The 23,494-nt window shown below is 42.8% G+C and overlaps 1 protein-coding gene across 1 annotated transcript in view; it reads left to right on the top strand.

Moving 5' to 3' along the window:
• Positions 1 to 5,644: 5,644 nt before the first annotated feature.
• SRSF4 (serine and arginine rich splicing factor 4) overlaps positions 5,645 to 23,494 on the top strand; it is a 31,304-nt gene continuing 13,454 nt past the window's right edge. The window contains exons 1-2 of the mRNA XM_081817917.1: positions 5,645 to 5,937; positions 22,942 to 23,084. Coding sequence (XP_081674043.1) covers positions 5,831 to 5,937; positions 22,942 to 23,084 — 250 coding nt within the window. The 5' untranslated portion in view covers positions 5,645 to 5,830. The remainder of the gene's footprint in view (positions 5,938 to 22,941; positions 23,085 to 23,494) is intronic.

Genomic DNA, 23,494 nt, shown 5'->3' with positions numbered 1-23,494 from the left:
TGTACAGATGGTCAACATGGGCTAGTGAAAAAAGCCTGAGAGGGTGAGAGAGGCTGCCCAAAGGCTACAGGAGTGAACAGTTAAGTTTAGGTTCTTTGGGGGGAGTCCACAATGTCGGGCTTAGGGGGAGTAATGAGCCTGCAGCATGGGGAGGGAGTCTGACTCAGAGGAGGCAGACTGGAAGGAGGAAGGTTCATAACACCATGGTTAGAGACCCCATGGAGGGATGTGCAAAATGTCCTGAGAACAGTAGCTCTAGGGGTCTGGAGATGACATTTGGGCTGTGCTTTAAAGGATGATTATAGTTTTCTCAGGCAGGGAAGGGAGACAACCATAAACTAAGGGACCAGATTAAGCTAAGTTATAGAAGCAGGACATTTATGTTAGAATCTTCTCATTTCCCCCAAATATCCATTCTCTTTCTGAGAATTAATGCTGACAACGTTTAGGTCAGCATATGGTAGGCTGGAATAAACCGTTTTCCTGCCTTCCTTGCAGCAGACAGGTCTGTCCCTTGTCATGCATACAGAGGTGGTAGGTGTCAATTTCTTAAGAACCTCTTTAAAATATAGCTGGCATCCATCCTGTACCTTTTTCTTCCCTTTCCACCTTCCTCCTGGCTGGGACACAGACCAGATTCCTGGAATTTGCACAGCCATCTTTGACCATGTTAAGAATGGGTCAATGACAAGATCCAAGGGCGCCTGGGTGGCTCAGATGGTTAAGCGTCTGCCTTCGGCTCAGGTCATGATCCCAGGGTCCTGGGATCAAGTCCCGCATCGGGCTCTCTGCTCCTTGGGAGCCTGCTTCTCCCTCTGCCTCTCTCTCTGTCTCTTATGAATAAATAAATAAATCTTTAAAAAAAAAAAAAAAAAGAATGGGTCAGTGACAAGATCCAAGAAGCCTGGGTCCTGGTCACCCAGATGCCCCAACTGCCCACCTCAGGATTTGTTTTACATGAGAAAGAAGCTTCTATGTTGTTTAGGTTCCTAGTATTTGGGCCTTCTCTGAACCTAATTATAACTGATACATATTCTCTGATTTAATTTATATTGAAATCATCCAAGCTAAAGCTGCAAAAGTGAATTGTGGCAGTTTAGGATTCCCCAATAAGGAATTTGAACTTTATCCTATCGGCAGTAGGGAACAAAAGATTTCTGAGCCAGAAGATGAGAACTGTGCTTTGGGGGGAAAAAAAAAAAAATTCCTCTGGCAGCAGGTTAGGGGACAGTTGGGAGAAGGGAGGCACTAAAAGAAGAGATAACATCAGAAATTCCCAGGTTTCTGAATTTCAAATAAGGAAAATCCCCTGAAACTTCAAAGACCAAATGGGGATTACCAACATTGCAGAGGCCAGCACAGAGAGGAGACTGTGACAAGACCATAGAAAGAATCGAAGCTCAAATGGATCATCTCTTTGCACACTTTAAAAGTACGGGAAGCTATTTTTCATTTTCAGGCTGAATAATTTCTCTGTAGAGTGGGGACAGCTCTTCAGGCCCACTAAGTAAACAGAATCCTTTTTAAATGGTTGGAGGAGGAACCTTGGGCTCCAGGAGACTGAAAGAAGACAAACAGGCATTACCTCCTAAACCAAAGCTCGAGCACACCTGACGCCCCAAGGCTTCATGACTCTGGTGCTCCCTGATTGGTGTCTTCTGGGAGCATCCACCGTGCAACTACCTACAGCCACTGCCATAATATTGATGACTGCTTTGTGTCTTGGGAGATGAGATAAATAAGCCTGCTCTCCTCAGGGAAAGACTTGAGACCCAGAAGAAGGTTTTTGCATTCATCTGTGTGTGGCAGGCATGCCTGTCCTTATGCCTGGAAGCTCTTGACTGCACCTACCAGCCTCATACTTGTTGGTAGGCACTGTGCCCTGGGTAGGACACTGGGCCCAGCCAGAGCAGCTGGAAATGGTAAAGAAGAGATGCAGGCCTGGGGCAGCATCTGCCTGCATTTGCAGGCAGGAAAATCCTGGGAAGACAGCAGAGCTGACCTAAAGGTAAGGAGATGTTCACACTCCCTGAAAGAAAAGTAAGCTTGCCCTATGCCCCTAATCCTTTGCAGTATATAAGCCCTTTTACCCATATCTCCATTTGATTTTTACAACTTCCCTGTATCATTGAGATTTTAATTAATATCATAACTTTACAGAAGAGGAAGACACCAAGAGAGGCGAAGTGAGTTGCTCAAGGTCACAGAGCAGGCAGCAAGCAGATCTGGCACAAGAAGCCAGCTCCCCTGACCCTGTCTGGTCACCCTACCAGTCAATCCTGATTTTTTTTGGCCCCACAATTGGCCTTGTGCTCCCTCTTTGGACTCCTTGATTTTGTTCAGTGATAATTAGCATGTCAATCAGAAGAGAGTTCAAATTTCCCTGAGTCTGTGTCTCATGGGGAGGCAAGAAAAAGGAGAATCAGGAGGGCACTGAAGTAATTCAGGTAAGAGATCATTTGTTTATTCACTTAATATTTTGAACACCCACTATGTGAAAATCACTGTTATAGGTGTTAGGGATACAGTAGGAGACAAAAAACATGGCCCCTGATACCAGGGAGCTTACATTCTAGTAGAAGAGAAAGACCATGAATAAGTGAAGAAATAAACAAGGCAATTACAGAGTGTGGTAGATGCTGTGAAAGAAAAAATACAGTGATATCACAGTGGCGGGATACTTGAGATAAGGAGGGTAAGGAAGGTCTGAGGCCTGAATAAGGAGCCAACCATATTGCAAAGGGAACAGCACAGTTAAAAGCCCTGACGTATGAACGATATGACAAGGCCTGCACTAGCTTAGTAAGTGGGAGTGAAGTGGATGGATTTGGCAACATTTAGAAGGAAGAATCAGGGCGCCTGGGTGGCTCAGATGGTTAAGCGTCTGCCTTCGGCTCAGGTCATGATCTCAGGGTCCTGGGATCGAGTCCCGCATCGGGCTCCCTGCTCCTTGGGAGCCTGCTTCTCCCTCTGCCTCTCTCTCTCTCTCTCTGTCTCTCATGAATAAATAAATAAAATCTTTAAAAAAAAAAAAAAAAAGAAGAATCAACAGGACAGACTAGATGTGGCGGTTGAAGGTTGAACTTTAGCACTTTGCTGGATGGAAGGTGCCACTCCCTGAATTAGGAAGCTCTGAAGGAGGAGCAGGATTTAGAGACAGGCATTTCCCCAATGCAGGGCTTTCATTCCCATCTGTGTAACAGGTTGTTCAGACTATATGACAACCAAGGTTAGAACCAGTTCTTAAGAATATTATGATCCTCATACTACTAAATTCCAAATGGATCGAAGATTGCAATATAAAAATAAGTCCTAAAAATAACAGAATAAACCATGGGAGGTGTTTTTCTTTTTAAACCTCAAAGTGAGAAAAACTACAACACAAAATCTTGAATCAAAGAAAAATAAAGGATGGATAAATTTGACCCCATAAATATCTTACGTTTTTGCATAGCAGAGAACACTCTGGGCAAAGTCAAAAGTCAAACTGGGAAAAAATATTTGCAACTCATCTAACAACTGATTTCCCTAATATATAGTGAGCTCCTATGAATCAATAAGAAAATGGGCAAAGGGGGAGCCTGGGTGGTTCAGTCAGTTAAACATCCGACTCTTGGTTCCAGCTCAGGTCATGATCTGGGGTAGTGAGATAGAGCTGAGTCCTGCATCAGGCTCCGAACTCAGCAGGGAGTCTGCTTGAGATTTTCTCCCTCTGCGCCTCACCGACTCCGCCCCCCCCATTGGCTCTTGCATTCTCTCTCTCAAATAAATAACTCTAAAAGGGGAGCACCTGGAGCGCTCAGAGTGTTGAATGGCCGACTGACTTTTGGCTCAGGGTCCTGGGATCAAGCCCAGGCTCTGCGCTCAGCAGGGAGTCTGCTTGAGAATTCTGTCTCCCTCTCCATGCCCGCCTCACACGTCCTCTCTCTCTCTCTCAAATAAATAAATCTTTTTAAAATTAAAAAAAAAAATGATTAAAGGATATAAGCAGACACATAAAGTATGTGTCTCTTAAATAAATGAAATGAGGCTCACTCCACTCAAAATAAGATAAATGCAAATTAAACTACCCCAAGATAGCATTTTTCAGCTATCAGATTGACAAAGATCATAAAATTTGATCACATGGTGTTGATGAGATGGAGAAACAGGTACTTATGGAAGAGAATTGAGCAATATCTATCCAAACTATACTTGCCCCCTTTGAGCCAACTATCCTAGGAATAGATCCTACATATATGTATATACAACGTTATTCATTGCAGCAGTTATAACAAATAGTTTGAACCTATCTCAATATCCTTCACTAGGGCACTGATTAAATAAATTGTGTATAATGGTATTTTATAAGCCATAAAAATACTCCTGAAGAAGCTCCTTTTGTACTGATGGAATGACTTTCAAAATACAGTAAGCACAAAACTGTACGTATAGTACACTACTATTGCTTTATTTGTGTAAAATGCCTCCCAAAGGACATTTAAGAAACTGGTTACATTGTCTGCCTCTGGGGAGGGTAACGAGGTGGCCAGAGGACAGAGATGGGAAGACTTTTCACTGTATCATTTGAACCAGTTAATGAGTTATCCTTTCAAAATATAATTTTAAGGGGTGCCTGGGTGGGTCAGTCTGTTAAGCGTCTCCGTTCTGCTCAAATCATGATCTCAGGGTCATGGATGGAGCCCTGCCTTGGGCTCCCTGCTCAGCGGGGAGTCTGTTTCCTCCCTCTATCCCTTCCCCCACTTGTGCTTCCTCTCTTTCTCTCAAATATTTTTTTAAATAAATATATATATAATTTAAAAAATAAAAACAGCAAACAAAACTCCTTTGTGGTTCTAGGTAAATTGAGTTAGTGAGAGGGGAACCAATATTTGAGTTCCTACCTCGGTCCAGATACTGTTCCAAGCACTATATTCTTCCATATATACTACCCCATTTAGTTACCCAGCTAGTCTATTGAAATGGGATAAATTATTCTAATTTTGCAGTAGAAAATAAACTGACCAAGTAATTTAGTGTCAAGCCTAATCTAGCTCCAAAACTCCAGCCTTCTCCACTTTCCACACTGCTTCTATTGAAGCAACTTGTCCTATTTTTTAAAATAATATTGGTAAAAGGCGAAAATCATATGGGCACTTGCGATGTGCTGGGAACAGTACTAAGTGTTTGACGTATCTATTCTCATGTATAATTCTCCAGTGGACTCTGGAAGGTTGGAATTTCTAGCTCCCTTATACCGAGAAGACAAACGGGGCTTAGAGAGATGGCGCGTAATGGGCCCAAGGTCACGGATACAAAGACGGATAGAAGCCAGACTTAACTCCAAAGCTGCTCAGAAGTCGAAACCACTCCCGGTGCAAAGGACAAAAGCAGGAACGTTCGCTGGGCGGAGACAGTTGCCGGCACTTCCGGGGGGAGGAGCGAAGCCACCCGGCTGCGAAAGCGGCGCCGGCCCAGCCACAGCGAACTCGCGAGAGGACGTGCGGAGGGAGGTGGGGGGGGGGGAAGTCTTCCCCCACGCCGCCAGCATCGCCTGTCGATCACCTGGCCCCGCCCCACGCCGGCGCGCCCCGGGGCAAGCCCCGCCCCCACTCCTGGCCGGGCGGGAAGCGAACGCGCGCTCCCTCCCGTTACCCTCCGCCTGCGGGGAGGGCGGGGAAGGCGGGAGGCGCGCGCTCGCGTGCTGCGTGCTCGCGTACGTCGCTGGGGTTCGGCTGCGTCCGTCCCGCCGCTCGCCCGTTGCCGCCGCCGCCGTCGCCGCGTTCTCGCTTCGCCGGCCGCCGCCTAAGGGGGGCTGGGGCCGGGCCAAGCCGCCGCTGCTGTTGCCGGGATGCCGCGGGTGTACATCGGCCGCCTGAGCTACCAGGCCCGGGAGCGCGATGTGGAGCGCTTCTTTAAGGGCTACGGGAAGATCCTGGAGGTGGATCTGAAGAACGGGTGAGGAGGGCAGAAGAGGGGTCGGCCGGGTGGGGACAGGGCCCCAGCGGTGGTGGGGAGGCCGCGGGGACGGGAGAGGGACGCCTGCTCGGCGCAGAGCTGCTACCGGCCTGCTCCGGCTCCGCCATAGTCGCGGCGCCTCGGGGGCGCGGGTAGGCCCTGGTTCCCACTGCGCCTGCGCGGGTGGGGGTGGTGGAGGGATAATGGGAGCGATGGTGAGGATCTGAGTGGGACGGGGAGAAGGAAAACCCGAGTGGGGTTGGGGCTTCGGGCGGGAGGGTACGGCTCCAGGGCGCCGGGGAGGCCTGGGTTTTTCCTTCCCGGGCCCCGGCAGTGGGGCCTGGTTCGTCTCCGGCTAGAGACCGACCTTTCCCGCTCTCAGGGCTGCTGGAAATAAACAGGATTTCCTGCTCCCTTTTCACCTCTTGCCCAGTCTAATGGATCAGACAGTCACCACGCATCTTTCCCAAGGCCAGGAGCTCCGGAGGGAGGCCCTTTTTTGACTTGCATGTGTCACACTTTTTTGGGCGGGAGACTCGGGTTTGAGTGAGTAGTCTAGTGACAGTTTGGAAAGTATCGTCTTGCCGCGCTGAAAGCTTTGGCCGTTCCCTCTACAAGGGTAATTTAAAGTCTTGATTCGTTATCTTTCAAACTTCGTACAGAGTTTCCATGCTGTGGTTTCCGTTCTACAACTTGCCAAAAAATTGCTTTGTCGTTGTAGAATTTGTTAGAGAATCGTAGCCACCCTGGCTAGTATCTGCGGCAGTTAGTTAATGAGACGGAGATTCACAGCTCGAAATTGCTAACTTACTGCCTCCCCGGGTTTGGTCTGTTACTTGTATTCCTGATCTACTTTAGCAAAGCAGGGCCAGCAGGGGCTATTTCGGGGAAAAGAGATGAGTCCGGCTTGCAGAAGATACTCAACGGGGAAATCTATGAGAACCAGGAAACGTTAGGTAGGACTTGAAAGACATAGATATAAAAATTAAAAGGAGTAGGAAGAACATTTTAGGGTACTAAATCTTGAGTGTTGGAGGAAATCTTGGCTTATTTGGAAAAAAAAAAAAAGATGAAAGACATTTGCAACAGGTCTGATACGGCTACAGGTTTCTCTCCATTGTAATACTAGCAACTAACACTGGAGAAGTTAGGAAAAATACCTAAGTGTAAGTTGCACATTTGAGACAAATTGGTAGCTTCCATGTACTCACATTGTTGATTGGGTTTAAAAGTCACTTCAAAGTGATTGTTAGGAAGAATCACCTTCTTACTAAGGAAAATGTCCTCTATAAAAGTGTTTATTATGGGGCGCCTGGCTGGCTCAGTCGGTGGAGCATGCAACTCTTGATATCTGGGTTGTAAGTTCAAGCCCCAAGTTGGGTGTAGAGATTAGTTAAAAAAACTAAAATCTTTTTTTTTAAAAAAGTGTTTATGAATACTGATTTAGAGTAAAAGGGTTAGGAAATTGCTCATTTGGTACAACAGAGCTTTCTGTTCTTAAGGAATTTACTCGACAAAGTGGGTTATTTTTGTTGTTGCTGTGATACATATACGAAAGATGAAGTGAAAAGTCCCAATTTTCTTCAGAGGCCAACTAAGTTGTCAGAGTACATTTTGTGGGGAAAGCGTGGTTTTTGAAGTCAGACAGGCTTGGGTGAAATCCTAGCTTCACCACTTATTATCTGTGGGCAGGTTACTTCTGTGACTAAATTTTCTCGTCTGCAAGGAAAAGGAACATTAGAGATAATAATTGTAAAGTGTTTGGCTCATAGCTGTAAATGGTAGCTGTAATCAAATGGTTTTGACTGATCATTAGGAGACAGCTTTAGTGTTTGATAACATGAAGCGTATTTGGTGAGGTCTGTTTTCTAAAGTTACTCAAGTGATAGGAAATGATTTTGATGTTAATGGTAAAGTGGTTAATGGAACAAATATGTTCATAACCCACCAACAAGATGCCTGCTACTGTGCTAAATGGATTGGAAAGAAAGAAAAATAGTTCTGCTCTTGAGTAAATTAAGTGTTGACAGTTACAACATGTACACTTAGAGTTAAGAAATGCTTGCTCTCACTTTAAACTCAAGTAAAACTTGGTTTGTTTGAAGAGATTTGTTTGAAATGGGCTTTGAAGAGTGAATTGAGTGGGGTTTGAAATAAAGTGTCTGGGAATAATGTATGTCATAACCGGTGATGAGGTGGTCCAATAAGGAACACTTTTGAGAAATAATGAGCAATCAAGCTTGGATTAAGTCTCATGAGAGATTTGGAAATTGAACGACAGGAACCAAAACATCAACTATGAGATTTTACAGTGAGCATCCAAATCATGGATAGGAATTGAAAGGCTCTGTAAGGAATAATTGAGCAATCTGGGAAATGGTGAGAAAGGAAAGATCGTTGCAGAACCCTACATACCTGAGTCTCTGAGTCTGGGGAACTATTCTCTTAGCAGACCTGCTGCTAAATCATGGTATGTGTGAAATCTGTGATTGAAACTGAAGGTTGAAATGAGGAATGGGAAGTCATTTCAGGGATTCAAAGGCAGGTGAGACGATTAAACTGGCACACCTGGCAGCATTCAGTAATCGCTGCAGAGAAAAGTGACTGCTGAGCAAAAGACCAATGGTGTAGATGGATTTCAAGCAAGAATTGACTGGACTAGATTGCAAAAGTGCAGAGTCTGAAAGGAAGGAGGAGATACAAAAGGAAAAGATGGCGTAATTTAGCAACATGTAAGCTTATGGCCCTGGACACTAAGAATAGTAGGTCTCCTTGAGAAACTTTTTTTTTTAAGATTTTACTTATTTATTTGACAGAGAGCGAGAGAGGGAACATAAGCAGGGGGAGCATACCTGGCCTGTAATTATTAGTAATCAGAACACTAAAGCAGATTTTGGATGGATAGGATTTTGATGAATTGCTGAAGAGTTTCACACTTGTAGAAGTGAGATACATCAGTAGACAGTAGATATGTTTAGAATTAAATAGGCATAAAGTACTGGTATAATTGGAAGTTGACCAAATGAGGAAGTAGGTAAGCTCTCCAAAGGAGATTTAGTGTCCAGGAGAGGATTTTATGGATCCTCTTGGGATTTCAAAAAGTGTGTATGCAGTAGTTCATTGCCTGCCATTTTAGTATTCCAGGGGACCCTAATCTAGACTGCCTTTATTTTAGAGAATTCCTAAAAGAGTGGTTCAGTTGGGACCACAACATGATGTAGATCTCCCAGCACCCTATAGGCCACTCCAGGTGGTAGGTGTAGGGTCTCCTGCATTCATACCTGCCACACTAACCCCAGCAAGAGCCACTATGGGACCAGGGGTCAAGGAAACAGCAGCATTAGCAGTACCCGTCTGTAGCCTTCCAACTCTGCTAACTTTTGCTGCCTTTGATTATTTGTGAATTCTGTGGGCTTTTTTATTAATAAATCATGTGAAGTGTAGAAGATTTTTATTTATTTATTTTAAAGATTTTATTTATTTGACAGAGAGAGACACAGCGAGAGAGGGAACACAAGCAGGGGGAGTGGGAGAGGGAGAAGCAGGCTTCCCCCGGAGCAGGGAGCCAGATGCGGGGCTCGATCCCAGGACCCTGGGACCATGACCTGAGCCGAAGGCAGACGCTTAACGACTGAGCCACCAAGGCGCCCCCGTAGAAGAAGATTTTATTTATTTATTTTTTTATTTTTTTTTTTGTTTATTTATTCATGAAAGTCAGAGAGAGAGAGGCAGAGGCAGAGGGAGAGAAGCAGGCTCCCCGCCTAGCAGGGAGCCCGATGCGGGACTCGATCCCAGGACCCTGGGATCATGACCTGAGCTGAAGGCAGACGCTTAACCGTCTGAGCCACCCAGGCGCCCCGAAGAAGGTTTTAAATACGGTAGTTTCTCTTGCCACAAAATCTTGTGGTTACAGTCATAGGTCTTTATATTTTAATTTTTCCATATCTTAGTTAATAAATTTAATTTATCATACCCTAAGATTATTTTACTTGCCTAGGAGCTGGACTCCAAATCATTGAGGTTATTTTGTTTTGTTTATTTTTAAGTTGGCTAAAGACACGAATTATAACTCTCCAGAGAAACTTGGCTATATATTTCACACCTGTGCTTCATATTACAGTGAAATTGTGAATACCCAGAATTTTCAGGGTGTGTTCTCGTCTGATTGATTGGATTTACACAACTTTTTAAGTATTAGCAGGAAGTTTTTATTTTCACCCTCCTTGAAAATCCCTTCAAGTAGAAGGTACCTTAATTTTTTTTAACATGCTAATACTCTTTCAGTGAGTCAAAATTACTGGTTTTGTCCCCGATCACTGTAGAGCATTGTTAGATTTTAGACAATGAGATGAAAACCTGCCAACCCCAGACCCTACACAGGGATTCTCTCTGGTCCTTGATAGGGGCTTGTTTTGTTTAGTTTCTTGTCTTTTCATTTTAAAGGGGCAATAATGGAAATATAATTAGTTTAATGTTCCAGGTTATTGGTTTCTGGTTAATTGAACTGTGGGAGATTATCTTCACCCACCACCAAAAGCGATAAATGCTTTATCATTTTTATGATAATGGTACAATTAATGAGTGCCAGGAATGACAAAAGGCAAACCCACTCTCCCTTTAAAAAGACTCCACCTTTTTGTCCACAGGCAGTTCTGCCCGCAGAAATAGTGGCACATTTGAACCCTTGCGGTCCAAAGCTTTGAATCTTTCTGTTAAGTAAGGCATTTGGTTCTGGAGTCATTTTATGATTATCTAAGAAGAGATTAAAACAGTTTTGTTTAAAGGAGCACTTGAACAACATTGTTTATACATAGTTAAAATTAAAGACCCATTTTTAATTCCTATAGTGTTTCAAAATAGCATGTCTTTATTTCTTACTGTAAAATTTTTACATTTTACATAAATATGTATTTATGGACAAAAAATAATCAAAGATGACACTGTCTGCATTTTGAGACTGTCTTTTTTTCATACACGCATGCTTTTCTTATGCCTCCCCATCCTTTCTGCAGACTTAGGGTCATACTGTACATCCTGTTTGTTTCTACCTAACAGCTTGATTCTTTACCTTTGTCATTAAGTGTTCTCTGACAACTTGATTCTTAAAGGGTTCATAGTATTCCCACATATCAGTGTTATTTATTGTACATAATTAAAACCATGTTGCAAGACATTTAGGTTGTCTTTGGTTTTTTGCTAATTTATGCTTTCATAGCACTGAGGTAAATATCCTTTATGTAAATCTTGGGGTAGATTCCTGGATGGACCTTTGGAGTCAAAGTATATACACATCTTTAAGGCTTTTGCTACCTATTGGTTTCCATTACTCTCTAGACAGAGTATTTATATTTTCACCTGTTGTGTTTAAGAGTTCGTATTTTTCTGAACTCTGAACTAGCCTTCATTATAATTTTTTTAATATTATGATTTTTAATGAGAATGTTTAAAATTGCATATGAGGAAGTTATCTTGCACCCATTAAGGCTCATTCTTTAGCCTACCAGGCATAACAGATTCAAGAACTTTTTTTAAAAAGAACTTTTTGACTGATTAGAAAATAAATATGAAATCCTCTTAACATAAGGTCCTTTTTTAAAGATATTATTTATTTATTTGAGATAGAGAGTGACCACAGAGAGTGCGTGAGCACTGGCGGGAGGGTGGGGGGCAAAGGGAGAGAGAGAAGCAGACCCCCCCGCTGAGCCAGGAGCCCATCCTGGGATCATGACCTGAGCCGAAGGCAGACGTTTAACCAACTGAACCACCCAGGCGCCCCTTACATAAGGTCTTTTTTTTTTTTTTTTTTTTAAGATTTTATTTATTTATCTGACAGAGACACAGCGAGAGAGGGAACACAATCGGGAATGGGAGAGGGAGAAGCAGGCTTCCCGCAGAGCAGGGATCCCAGTGCAGGGCTCGATCCCAGGACCCTGGGATCATGACCCGAGCCGAAGGCAGACGCTTAACGACTGAGCCACCCAGGCGCCCCATAACATAAGGTCTTGATGTGCAATTTTATGTCCCACTTTTTCTACCTAATTTATCTTGTGTATTTTTTCTGTTACATAAAGATCTTACATACATCATTTTAACGGCTGCAGAAAATTCATTGTACGGCTGAATCATGATTTACCCAACCATTTCTCTTAGGTCATCTCTGAATTCTGGTTGTTAAAATAACGCTGTGATGGGTATCACATGCATAAAACTTTGTATTTTTATCATTCCTTAAGACAGATTCTGTGGAGTAAAATTCACGTGTCACAGCAGGAAAGAACGTTTTCAAGGCACTCAGTGCATATAATGCCAAGTAACTTTGAGAAAAGCTGTGTCCCAGTGCCACTTGTACCCGCAGTGTGTGGCGCCTGTCATGGCTGCCTCACCGGCATCGGGCGTACGTGTCGTTTCAGATCTTTGCTAATTTCACAGGTGCAAGTGGTCTTATGTGTCTTAACCAAGAACTTTTTCTTAAATGAGTAAAAAATAATGAGACATAGGGCTATGGATTTAGTAGCATTCTTTATTAGTAGTAGAACCATTACAAATGTGACCAAGTTGGTTTTTGTACTGCAATCTCTTGAAGTCAGCCTATAACCAAAATTTAAATGTTACTTTTCTTTTTCCTGAGATGGGTAATTTTTAAGTTTCTGTAATCTTGAAAAATCAGTGCCAAGAGACAACACCGGGCTGCAATTTTGACCAAATGTTGCTAGCATAAATTCCCTGGCTTGAGACTTCCACTCTGTGGTTCTGTAATAAACATTGTCTGTAATTATTCAGCCAAGTCATTTTAAACCCCTGTTCCTCAGTTCAGTCTCTTGCACCTCCCTTCCTCATTGAGGGAGCATATGAATAAAAGGGCCATGTGAAATATTTGTCCCTTTTAAATGGTAAGCATAGGATGAAGACTGGATAAAATATGATACGGGTTCCCGATATTTTTCTGGATGCTTCCAAGTAACTTAAACAGAAAATTGTACTTTGAGCTTCTCTAAGAAAGATGCTCCTAGTATGTAAAAGAATACGATTGGGGGTGGTCTTTATAAATTTGTAAGCTAACACTGGAATTTCAGAACTCTAAAAAACATTAACAGCATGCACTTGTGTAATTTATTTTTCAACTGCATACACCAGAGCGCTTTACTAACAAGTGTTGTTGTCTCTAGTTTGGACTGATGGGGAAACTGAGGCATTGGGTCAATTAAGTGCCTGGCTGAAGGTTACAGAATGAGTTATTGACAACTCTGGAAGCTGAAGCGCTTTCTTATTCCCATACCAGATACAGCAGGAGCAGTGGCAGTCAAAGCCTCTCATGCTCTTTCCTTCCAGATGGTTCAGTCCTGTTGCTCTGGCACTTGCCTCCAAGGATGAGAAGGTAGTTAGGTTCCACAGCCTGTTCGGTCTTTAGTCTCTCTACAGAGTCTTCAACAAGCTAAAAAGTTACTGCCAACAATGAGACAGGTGGTAGTTTTTGTGACACTGGCCCTACACAGAAACTAGTGAAACTCTCAGGCTGTTCTTTGAAGAGCTGTAAGATGGTGTCAGCTTGGTCCTGGCTGACTGGGGTAGGATTTGTGCGAGCAGATGCAGTTAAGTGATCTCTGTCGCGTTATTGCTAGGGCTGTCTGGTCTTGGAGTAACCTGAAGGCGAAGGATCAGGCTGTGCTCTGGATTTGCATGCCCCTATTTTGAGGAAATGCCCTCCGTGACCTTCCCTGCGTGTTGAGATGCAAGTCTGGAGGTCTCAGAACTGCAAATGATACCTGAAGAAGCACCCAAAGGACGCTTGTAATCCTTCTATCAAGTCCCCCAGCCACGTCGTTAGGCCTGGATGCCAGAATGGGGGGCATTCGTAAACAGAGACCTCCAAGACCTAGAGAAAGTGGGGAGACCAAAGGAGGAGAGGAGGGAGGTCTGAATCCTGCCTTCGGGAATGGAAGAGGTGAGCAGGAGGCTCAGGCACAGGAGTCAGGAACCGCAGACCTGAAGCACTGACTTTGAGAAATTTGTTTCGTGTGGATGACAAGAAGCTGTTGATCCGTTAATGTTAAAAGAATTTGAAAATGTTAAAATACTAAATGAATTAAATGACTGATTTCAAGGGAAGGGCATCCCCTAAGAAATAGCATAGGAAGTGGCATCTTTAACCGAAAAGGAAAAGAAACTGACTGCAACGCAGGGACTGTGGAGTGGTTATGAGGGATATGGGAACAGCCAAGATGGTCCCAGAGGTATAACTTCTGAGAGGCTTTAACACCTGTTACCCACTCATAGTGCCATTTTAGAGGTAAGTATAAACTGGTTTTGTTTGTGGCTTTTGTGTGGAATCAAGTGGTGCTGTCCGCTGAGTGTAAACTTTTATTTCACTTAGGTATGAGTAACAGATACAGTATTCCTATCTTACATCCCAAGAGTTTTGTTTTTTTTTTCCTAAATTGGTAATATGACGTTTATTTCTGGAGGGTTTTTTTTTTAATATATATACATATATTTTTAAATCTGTGATTGTCTTCATGAACTGTAGTGTGTCATCAGGGAATAGTTGACCCCTTTTCTTGTGGGATCTCTTCATTTACTCTTAGTGTTGATAAGTGTCACAAAATGGAAAGGCACACAGGTGTGATTGTTTGCCCCTTACCCCCTTTGAAGAAAGCAGCCATGTTGAGTTTAAAATGTCAATGAAACACATTTTGTTGTGATGGGGGTTATGGTTGTAATGGTGATCCACAAATTATTCAGAAGTATGTTGCTTTCTGGGATAGTCCCATTTTATAGGGTGGAAATATGGTGGTAGCTTAATGAAAGCGAAATCGCTTAGCAACCTTAGGTTCATTTTGAAACAGTTCTGGATAGTTGAAAGGAATTGGCAGATAGGCCTGTAGAATGGTTACAAAGTAATACTAAATTTGAACTTGATACAGATTCCTCTCTACCTCCTGCTGTTTTGGAGGAATTTTGTTTTATTGCTAATATTTAGGGTACGATTGTTTCTGTTATATTTTCTTCACCCCAGTATGTGAGCATTCCTTTAGAGATGGGCTGGCATTCCCTTAATGATGTTACTTTTCTCTGTTTTCCTAGACTGATGCTAAAGTTTTGATGAGCTATAAAATTTGGTAATTTTGATAGGTTTGGTTCCACAAGTAACTTAGAGAAATCGTGTTCACAACTTGTATCAGTACCTATCAGGTGCAGAAGTGGTATTTCTCACCATTTAGTATTTGTCATAAGATGCTAATATTCACGTGGGCATTTCTCTTCCACAGCACATAATTTGATAAAACTGATTTTCCGTGCTTCTAGAGCTTGCATTTCTCAAACTGTGTCTGCTCTTTGGACCACATCTTTCCGTTACTGTATGGGAGGCAGTAGCTCATGATAGTGAGTGTTGACTTTGGGCTAGAAAGGACTCCAGGTGTTGGGTAGCCTTGGCAAGTTCCTTCCCTGCCCTGAGTCTTAGTGTCTTCATCAGTGAGCTAACAGTAAACCTCAGAGTTGTGAAAATTATTACAAAGGAATTTGAAGAAGGAAAGAATTCTGGTGGGCTGGAGTAGTCATGTTAATAGTAGTTCGGAATTAAACAAAATTAAATCAGATCTTAGATGCCTATCATCTGCAAAGTACTTTCCTGGTTGCTGCTATAATCTTGGTGTAGTTGGAAGTCTGTAAACCTTATAGTATTCTTTGATTTCTGGTCCATTTTTTTTCCATACCATTCATGCTTCTATTTTTTGGTCCCAGTCACCATTCCTTACAAAACTAATTAAATGCATTCTTAAATACATAATTTTGTCAATATCCATTCACATCTACCACCTCTAGGCCTGACTCTCCGTCATCTCTATGCTGGTCTAATTTTTGCTGAGCCTTAAAACCAAAGACAGATTCCAGGGGTTGTTGTGGGACCTCCAGAATGGGGATTGCACAGAATAATCTTATTTTTCCTCTATTCTTCTAGTCTGTTATGTTCTGAACCCACACATGTTTTCGGAAGGACCAGATGGCTGACACTGGCTAATGGGAACCAAAAGACAAGAGTGAAAGTAACCTGGTTGTCACATACCCCAAGCTTAGAGGTGCCTCACCTTGCCCCAAGATCAGTTTCTTTTTCTCTCTGGAGACTTTAACCCACTTAACCAAAACCTTGAATACAACCTGGCTTATCTGAAGTTAGATTATCAAGTCAAGCAGCAGCATTTGTTAAATGAAAGGGTTGTACTCAGGACTGTGCGAGAGAAGAAGTATCTGCCTTTACAAAGGCAGTGTAACCTGGTAGTTTAGAACTTGAGTCTGGAGTCAGATGGATCTGGATTCAGATCCAGCCACACCACTTATGAGCTCCTTCGCAGTGAACAGTAGCTTAGTCTCTCCAAGCCTCAGTCTTCTCATTTGTGAGATGGGAATAATCATAATAATAGTACATTCTTCACATACAATATGAGGAATGAATGGAATATTATGGATAAATTATTTACTGTGTGCCAGGCACTACACTAAATATTAGTCTTTGTTATTAAAGAGCACATAATCAAATGAGAGGATCAGCACAAAGAAAAAAGAGCAAGGCCTTGAAAGGCCATAGAAACATTGTCACGTAAAACATAAAATGGAATAGAAGTGCCAAAGCTAAAGAAGGTGCTCAGATGATTAGTCAGGCAAGTGTGTGAGACTTCGTAAAAGAGAGAATTCTCAAGTCTATGGAAGAAGATTGTTTGCTTCGCCTTGTGTAATCAAGGCACTTGGGTTTGGAGAATGATGGAAACAAATTTCTTTAGGAGTCATCCTAGACCTCTGAGCAAAAGAATAATCTAGGAGCTGGCTTTCCCTGCTGCACCCAAAGAGACAAGTTGCCTAAGTTAAGAGTAGCCATATCCTGGAACTAAGGAAGCCCATCAGACAGGCAGAAGACGGCCTTGGGGGGCCCGGCAGATGAGAGAACTAGGGCCAGGCCGAACGGGCAGCCAGAGAGGACTCGTCAGGGGTGATGCCGAGTGCTGGGAGGAGACTAGTGCTCAGGGGCTCCAGGAGAGAGACCTCATGAGGTAGGTTTTCTTCTTTGAAGGTGGGGAAAGATCAAGTGCAGACTGAGCTGTGGCCAGCGCTTACAGACCAGGAGTCCACACTAGCTCTACTCAGAGAGCTCTTGGTGCGCGGGAGCTGCCAGTTTGCCGACGGGAACAGAGCCCCAGGCTGGGCACTGGTGAGCCCTGAAGCCGCCCCCCAGCTCTGCCACTCGGGGAGCACGGGTAAGTCATCCGCCTTCTCCAGGCCGCCCTGATGGCCAGAATGCCCAGAGCAGCCTCCTTCCTGTCTCAGGATAGGAAAGGGCCGCAGGAACCTACTTCATGGGGTAGGAGCTCCTAGCCGCGGGTCGTGAACAGCCCTCTGTGACCGGAAAAGTCAAACTGCAGCCATGGTCAGTGGCCCAGAGCGGTGAGTGTGACGCTGGCTGATTCTGCTTTGAGGGCCTGACCACTGCTTCCCTGGAATGTTGCAGGCCTCTGGAATTGGAGCAGTGGCCGTTCTCACTTGCAGGCTTTTCTCTGAGTTGGCCTCACCTGAGCAGTAGAGAACAGTCGCAGAAGTGTCTTTCTGCACTTTTCCAAGCATTTTATGCAGACAGCGAGGATTACTGCTGTTATTACTATCCTGTCAACATGTCCTAACTTTTTTCACCTCATAGGACCAAGTTGACTGAAGCGTAGGACCAACACTGAGTACTTTGAAAGAGCTGTTTGATTCCTGTTCACTGAATGCCATTTCTTTCAGGGTAGATTTAAGGGCTCTGCCCTTAAAGAACAGTGCTATTGACCCTAGTTTGAGGGTTCAAGCCACCCCATGGGTTAACTTCAACAGATGAAAATTTTTCCTTGGCTACAGCAACATCCCTAATCCTGACCAGCCATGGAGAGGTTCGGTTCTTACAAGGAAAATGAGTGAATGTGGGAATGGCTCACCACATTGGGAAAACAAAACTCACATCCTGCTGATGGTTGGCTGAGGACTGTCATGTCCACATACAAAGAAAAGCATGTGGCACAGTTGTAGGACAAAGGTGAGCAGAGATCTACTGTGAAAAGGGGCACATTTTTCTTATAGAGAGAACAACCAAGGCATGCCCCTCGGTAAGCAGTGTTGGTGGGTGATGGCAGGCACACGCATGGAGGCTTGCTTTCCCTTGCTCCTCATGTCCACTCCCCCTCAGTTAGCCAGCGCTGAGCACCCCCTTAGTCCTGCCCTGCCCGGTTAGCTTGGTCAGCATACCTCCAGAGCAAGTCCTGCTGCTCATTTTTCAGAAGGGACTTTTCTCCAATCTCCCTATCAGTGAAGATGTCTGGAAGACAGAGATGACCCTAAGTCGTTCTGAAAGAGGCGGGGTAGGCGGCACATCTTCTTCAGCGGGCCATGCAGAGCGGTATTTGGGACCATCAAGAGATTATTAGGATCAGGGAAAGCCCCTTCAGCAACAACACAGGTTCAGATGATAATTCTTGGGTGAAAATGTATGATTAACATTTCTAAAAATGGAAGTCTTAGAGTAGTTTTAAAACCATGTCATTCCAGTTCCAGCATTTCCGAGTTCTGACTGATAGCCTGAGCAGTAGGGCACCTGTTGAACGAGGGCCACCAGAGCTGGCCGTGCTGGGAGCCTGCACTAAAGTGTAGAGCAGCGCACACAACTCAGTGTGGCTTTGTTCATGCTGTCCACAAACCTGTCCGTACCTGCTAAGAATCACAGTCCCCCTTTTTTAGGGAGAAAATGACAGGCACTCCCTGTTTTGGTTTGTTTTTTTTTTTTTTTTGCTAAATCTGTCAGGATAAAATGTGACCCAGAGGAAAAGAGTTAGGGAAAAGGCCATAGCAGAGGAATGGTGAAGAAATAAGTTTTTCTTTTAATTAAAAAATGGAGTGCATTTAATAGGCCATGCTTTTTGTTCTTCCACATAGGCATGGGTGGGGGGTGAAAGACATGACATCTGGGAAGAAAGCAGGAAAAAGCACATGGGAAGGTTTTTGTTTTATTTTTACTAAGCCCTGCCATGGAGGGATTTTTAAATTTGTCTTAGATTCATTCTCCTGAATTCCTTCATCTTCTTTAGTCTCATACTGGAATTACTGAAAGATGGTGGGTTTTCACAGTAGAAGAGGAGGGGTGTCTGCAGCTGGAAAGAAATGTTAGGTTGTGTTTATGAGGCTTACAGTTACGCCAGAGATTTGTATGCATCAATATACACATGTCAGTAGCATACAATGTGTATGCGTGCATGTGTGTATTTTATATCCCTCCTTATTTTGACAACGAGTTCAGAAGGAGAGTACTTTTTGGGAGATTAGTTTCATGTCATTTGCTGCAAAACACAAAGGGATGTTAAAATCAGTGTAGAAAGATCCTCTGATATTAGTTACCAGGGAGAGTTTTATTTTCTTAAAGGCACTAAATTTAATTGAGACAGTTTTAAAATTTAAAATTAAAATTGGGACCCATACAATAGTTTTAAAAGGAACTTGAGATGATAAAAATTAAATTTATCCCTGTCCATCTGTCACTGTGGTATTCCTCTGATTCTACCAGATTAGTTGAAATTCTCCCATTTTAACATTACCTATCATACTTTTGACATTAGGAGAAACCTTAAGGATATGTAGTATAGCTTCTTTATTTCACGGATAAACTAAGACCTAGGAAAATAAAATGATTTAAATCTGCTTGTCAGAGTTGATTGATCAGGACTAGAACCCAGGCCAGTTCTTGCTGCTCCAGGCTGAATAGTTACGAGTTTGCCTTCTGGAGTCCTACCATGGGTTCTGAAGGCCAGCTCTGCTGTTTTATCAGGCAGGTTACTTAAAGCTCTGTGTCTCTGTTTCCTCATCTGTAAAATGGCAGTAGTAGTACCTGGCTCTTGGGTATTGTGAATATAAGATAACATTGTCTAGTGTATGGAGATTACTTCATAAATGCTAAGTAACACTTTATTGTTACTATGTAGTCTTCCTGCCTTATTTGGGGAACCCACTCACTGCTTAGTGAATGAAACAAAGTCATTCTTTAAGTGAAGCCGATCAGAATAAACAGTAAGGTGGTGGAAGCAACCACACTGATCTGGTCTTTACTTAGCTCTCAAAACAGGAGTCCCTATCAGGTGTGGTTTGTGATGCAAGAGGATATTTGGTTTAATCTTCCAAACCCACCCAGCATGTCCGTGCCAAGGGAAGTGACAGTCAACATGCCTGATTTAATCCTTGGACTGGACTTTGACATAAAAACTTCCCAAAGAGGGGGGCCTGGCTGGCTCGGTCAGTAGAGCACACCACTCTTGATCTCAGGGTCACGAGTTCGAGCTCCAGGATGGGCATAGAGTTTTTTAAAAAATAATAATTAAAATGAAATTTCCTAAATAGAGTTTGTGGCCTTTCACAGAGTAGCCAGATTTTTTCTGTAAAATAAATTTGATCTCAAGGTAGCTATTTTAATAAGTGACTTGGATATCCCAGACATGTGTCTACTAAGTGACCCACTTAGAAGTCAGTATTAGAATTTACTTACTAGAAATTTTAGAAGTAAATACTAAGGACTGACTGTAAGGACTATTTTCCTCTAATAACACAGATTGGTCCCTACAACTCAGGGAAGAATTTTATTGGCAAAGTATGCCTTGCTTCAGCCTCAGCTGCAGAGAAAGATTAGTCTGAGCATTAGTTGTTTTTGTTTCTGTTTTTTAGATATGTCTCCATTTAACAGATTGTCATTACTTTCCTTCCAAGGTCAGAATAGGTTCTGCATGAAAGCCTTGGAACACAGTGAGCATGCACAGGGGGGATCTTTGAGTCTGGGAGGATGCATTACCACATGGGTCTGACAAACATCACCTGTTAGTAACAGAAGTTGGGCTTTCTAGTTCAGACGATTGGCAGAGCTTAGGGTCTTGTATTCTCTGACCCTCGAATAGTTGTAAACCCTGATTATTTTGAAGAAAACCGTTTGGGTATGTCTGATTTGTTCAGTCTTTGGGAGTCAGTGTTGCCCTTCGGACATCATCTTAGATGAGTTCGGGGCAGCGAATGATGCTGAGCCAGCATGCCACTCTTAGAGGGGCACCGGGGCATTTCATCACGCCCGGGGTGAATGTTTTCTCCCATAGCTCGCTCTTGGCATCAGGCATAGGAGGCCAAGAGCAGTGATGCTGTGGGCAAAGCAGACCTGTGACCAGTCTTGACAACTAAATTAAGGAAGTACTTTTGGGGCAGGGGAGTATTTTATGATCAAGAAATAAACCTAAGTAGAAAGATTTGATTTTTTTTTATTTGCTTTTTTATTTAGTTTTGTCTCTCAAAATGATAGTACAGCTTTCCTGCTATCTCACTCTACTTAGGAAAGGAAAAGGCAGCTGCAATATATTATCAATGATAGATTCTCAGTGACTGTAAAGCACTTTTTAACATAGTAAGTCAATATTGGGAGAGGCCTTATTTGCTTTGTCAAATATGACATGTTCAGAATCACTCTGCTTACTGCACAGCAATTCCAGCCTTCTGGAAGTATCAAACCATGTTTTAGGCTTCATAGCCCCCAAATTGAGCCGGGTGGCTTCTGAATTGTGTTACTGCAAAACGTTTCCCATTGAACAACTGAATGTGTCTGTGTTCCATTTTTTTTAATGGAGTTGAGATTCGGTGACTTGAAGTTTGAATGCCACTCATAGACATTTCAGTGTGTAAAGAACCCTCCAAAGTTGTCAGCCATTCACTGTCACCTCTGGAGAGTCTGGTTGGAAAGGAATTCTTCAGTAAAGGGAAAATCCCGCAATTCCGAGTTTCTCTCACTTAACATGTTGCTGAATGCAGCATTACATGCTAAGGAAACTGGAATAATGTCGGTCAGGCTGGATGAACTCCTGGCAAGCCTTGTAACCTGTTTTTAGTTCCAGTCCGTTTAGACGCAGCAGAACACTGGTCAGTGTTTGCCTGTGTACGCAGCTTTGTTAAAGACATTGCTTGTGACTTTCCTTGTGATTAGGTATGATCATTAAGATGGTTTTGGTTTTTAAATATAGGCAGTGGTCACAAAGCTAGACTTCACAGCTGTGTTGTTAGACCAAACTGAAAGTTTATTGATAACATAGTTTATAGGGTGTTTGTTTAACCTTACTTATGAATACCTTACACATTTTGCTGTTCAGTTTTGTTAAGTTGTGTTCTTTAACAGGCATGAATAGGATTCAGGGGGGAGGGAGCTTTCTTTCAGATATGTGAAAACCAGCAAACCTCTTTGTTGGGAAAGTCCTAGCAGTGCTGTATAAAGAAGTTTGCACAGTCATATATAGGTTTTAGAAAATTCCAGCTTACCTAAAACCTCCTGGAAATGAATTTGCAAAATCATGAGGAACTGAATAGATCTGATTTTTTTTTTTCTCACTGATAACTCTAGAACAGTTAATTCATTTGTGATTATTTAGGTAGAAGAACAGGAACTTTAAAAAATTTTTTTTCCTTTCACTGAGATTTGAGGTACTGTGAGTTTTTTACTTGGTATGTTATTCCAAACATGACTTAACAGTTAAGATGCAGTGCCTGGATGTAGGTCTAGTTGTTCTTGAAGCTTTCATTTGGGGCTAAAGCTAAAAAGAAGATGAGTTTTTATGTGACTTAAAAGGGCAAATACTCAATGTTATAGAGTCACATATTTTGATCCTTCATACCAAGCATCCCTCTGGAGGTCTCTGCAGCTGCCACCAACTACTTGGGGAACAAAAGAAATGATCTCTGTGTATTTAGCCAGCCTCCTACTAGAAAGACAGGAGTCTACCTTGAGAAGTCTCCCTATCCTCTTGCGGTGCCTGTTGGCACAAAGCAAGTGGTTTCAGCCAAAGGGAAGAGAAAGGCGATCCTTAGTTTGCAAAACCCACCTAACCTTTGCTAAGCATGACCCTCATTGCTTTCTCTTTAATGGTAGTGAAGCTGGATGTCAAAATGGTGCCAACCAGGATTTTGTTTGCTCTCTTCTAGATATGGGTTTGTGGAGTTTGATGATCTGCGTGATGCAGATGATGCTGTTTATGAACTAAATGGCAAAGACCTTTGTGGTGAGCGAGTAATTGTTGAGCATGCCCGCGGCCCACGTCGAGATGGCAGTTACGGTTCTGGACGCAGTAAGCATTTAAAAGGGCATTTGTATCAATGCCATACATGCCTTTGTTGTTAAATGTTAATTTTTTAAGTAATTAATTAATTAATGTTACACTGAAATGTATTGCTATTTAAGCTATTTGTTTTATAAATTATGTATCTTTTTAAATGTAAAATTGCAAATAAACATCTTTGATACTGTTTAATTTTAATTAATGACATAAAGTTCTTGTTTTAATACTTTATAAATATGTTTAATGATGTGTGTTTGTGTTGTTTTTTTTTCTCTGTAATGCAATTGTTTAACATAGATTTAACAAAGACCTCAATGTTTTAATTAAAAGAATCCTTTGAGGCTAAGATGACTGCCTGTTCCATTTGCTGACCTTGGGTTACCTTTCCATGCGTGGCTCTTTGAACCATTGTGGCCCTT

The sequence above is a fragment of the Leptonychotes weddellii genome, chromosome 4 (assembly GCF_054177405.1).
Source record: "Leptonychotes weddellii isolate Sample4059 chromosome 4, ASM5417740v2, whole genome shotgun sequence".
Classification (NCBI taxonomy): domain Eukaryota; kingdom Metazoa; phylum Chordata; class Mammalia; order Carnivora; family Phocidae; genus Leptonychotes; species Leptonychotes weddellii.
The sequence above is the reverse complement of the archived record's forward strand: the minus strand, read 5'-3'. Positions and strand labels throughout refer to the sequence as shown.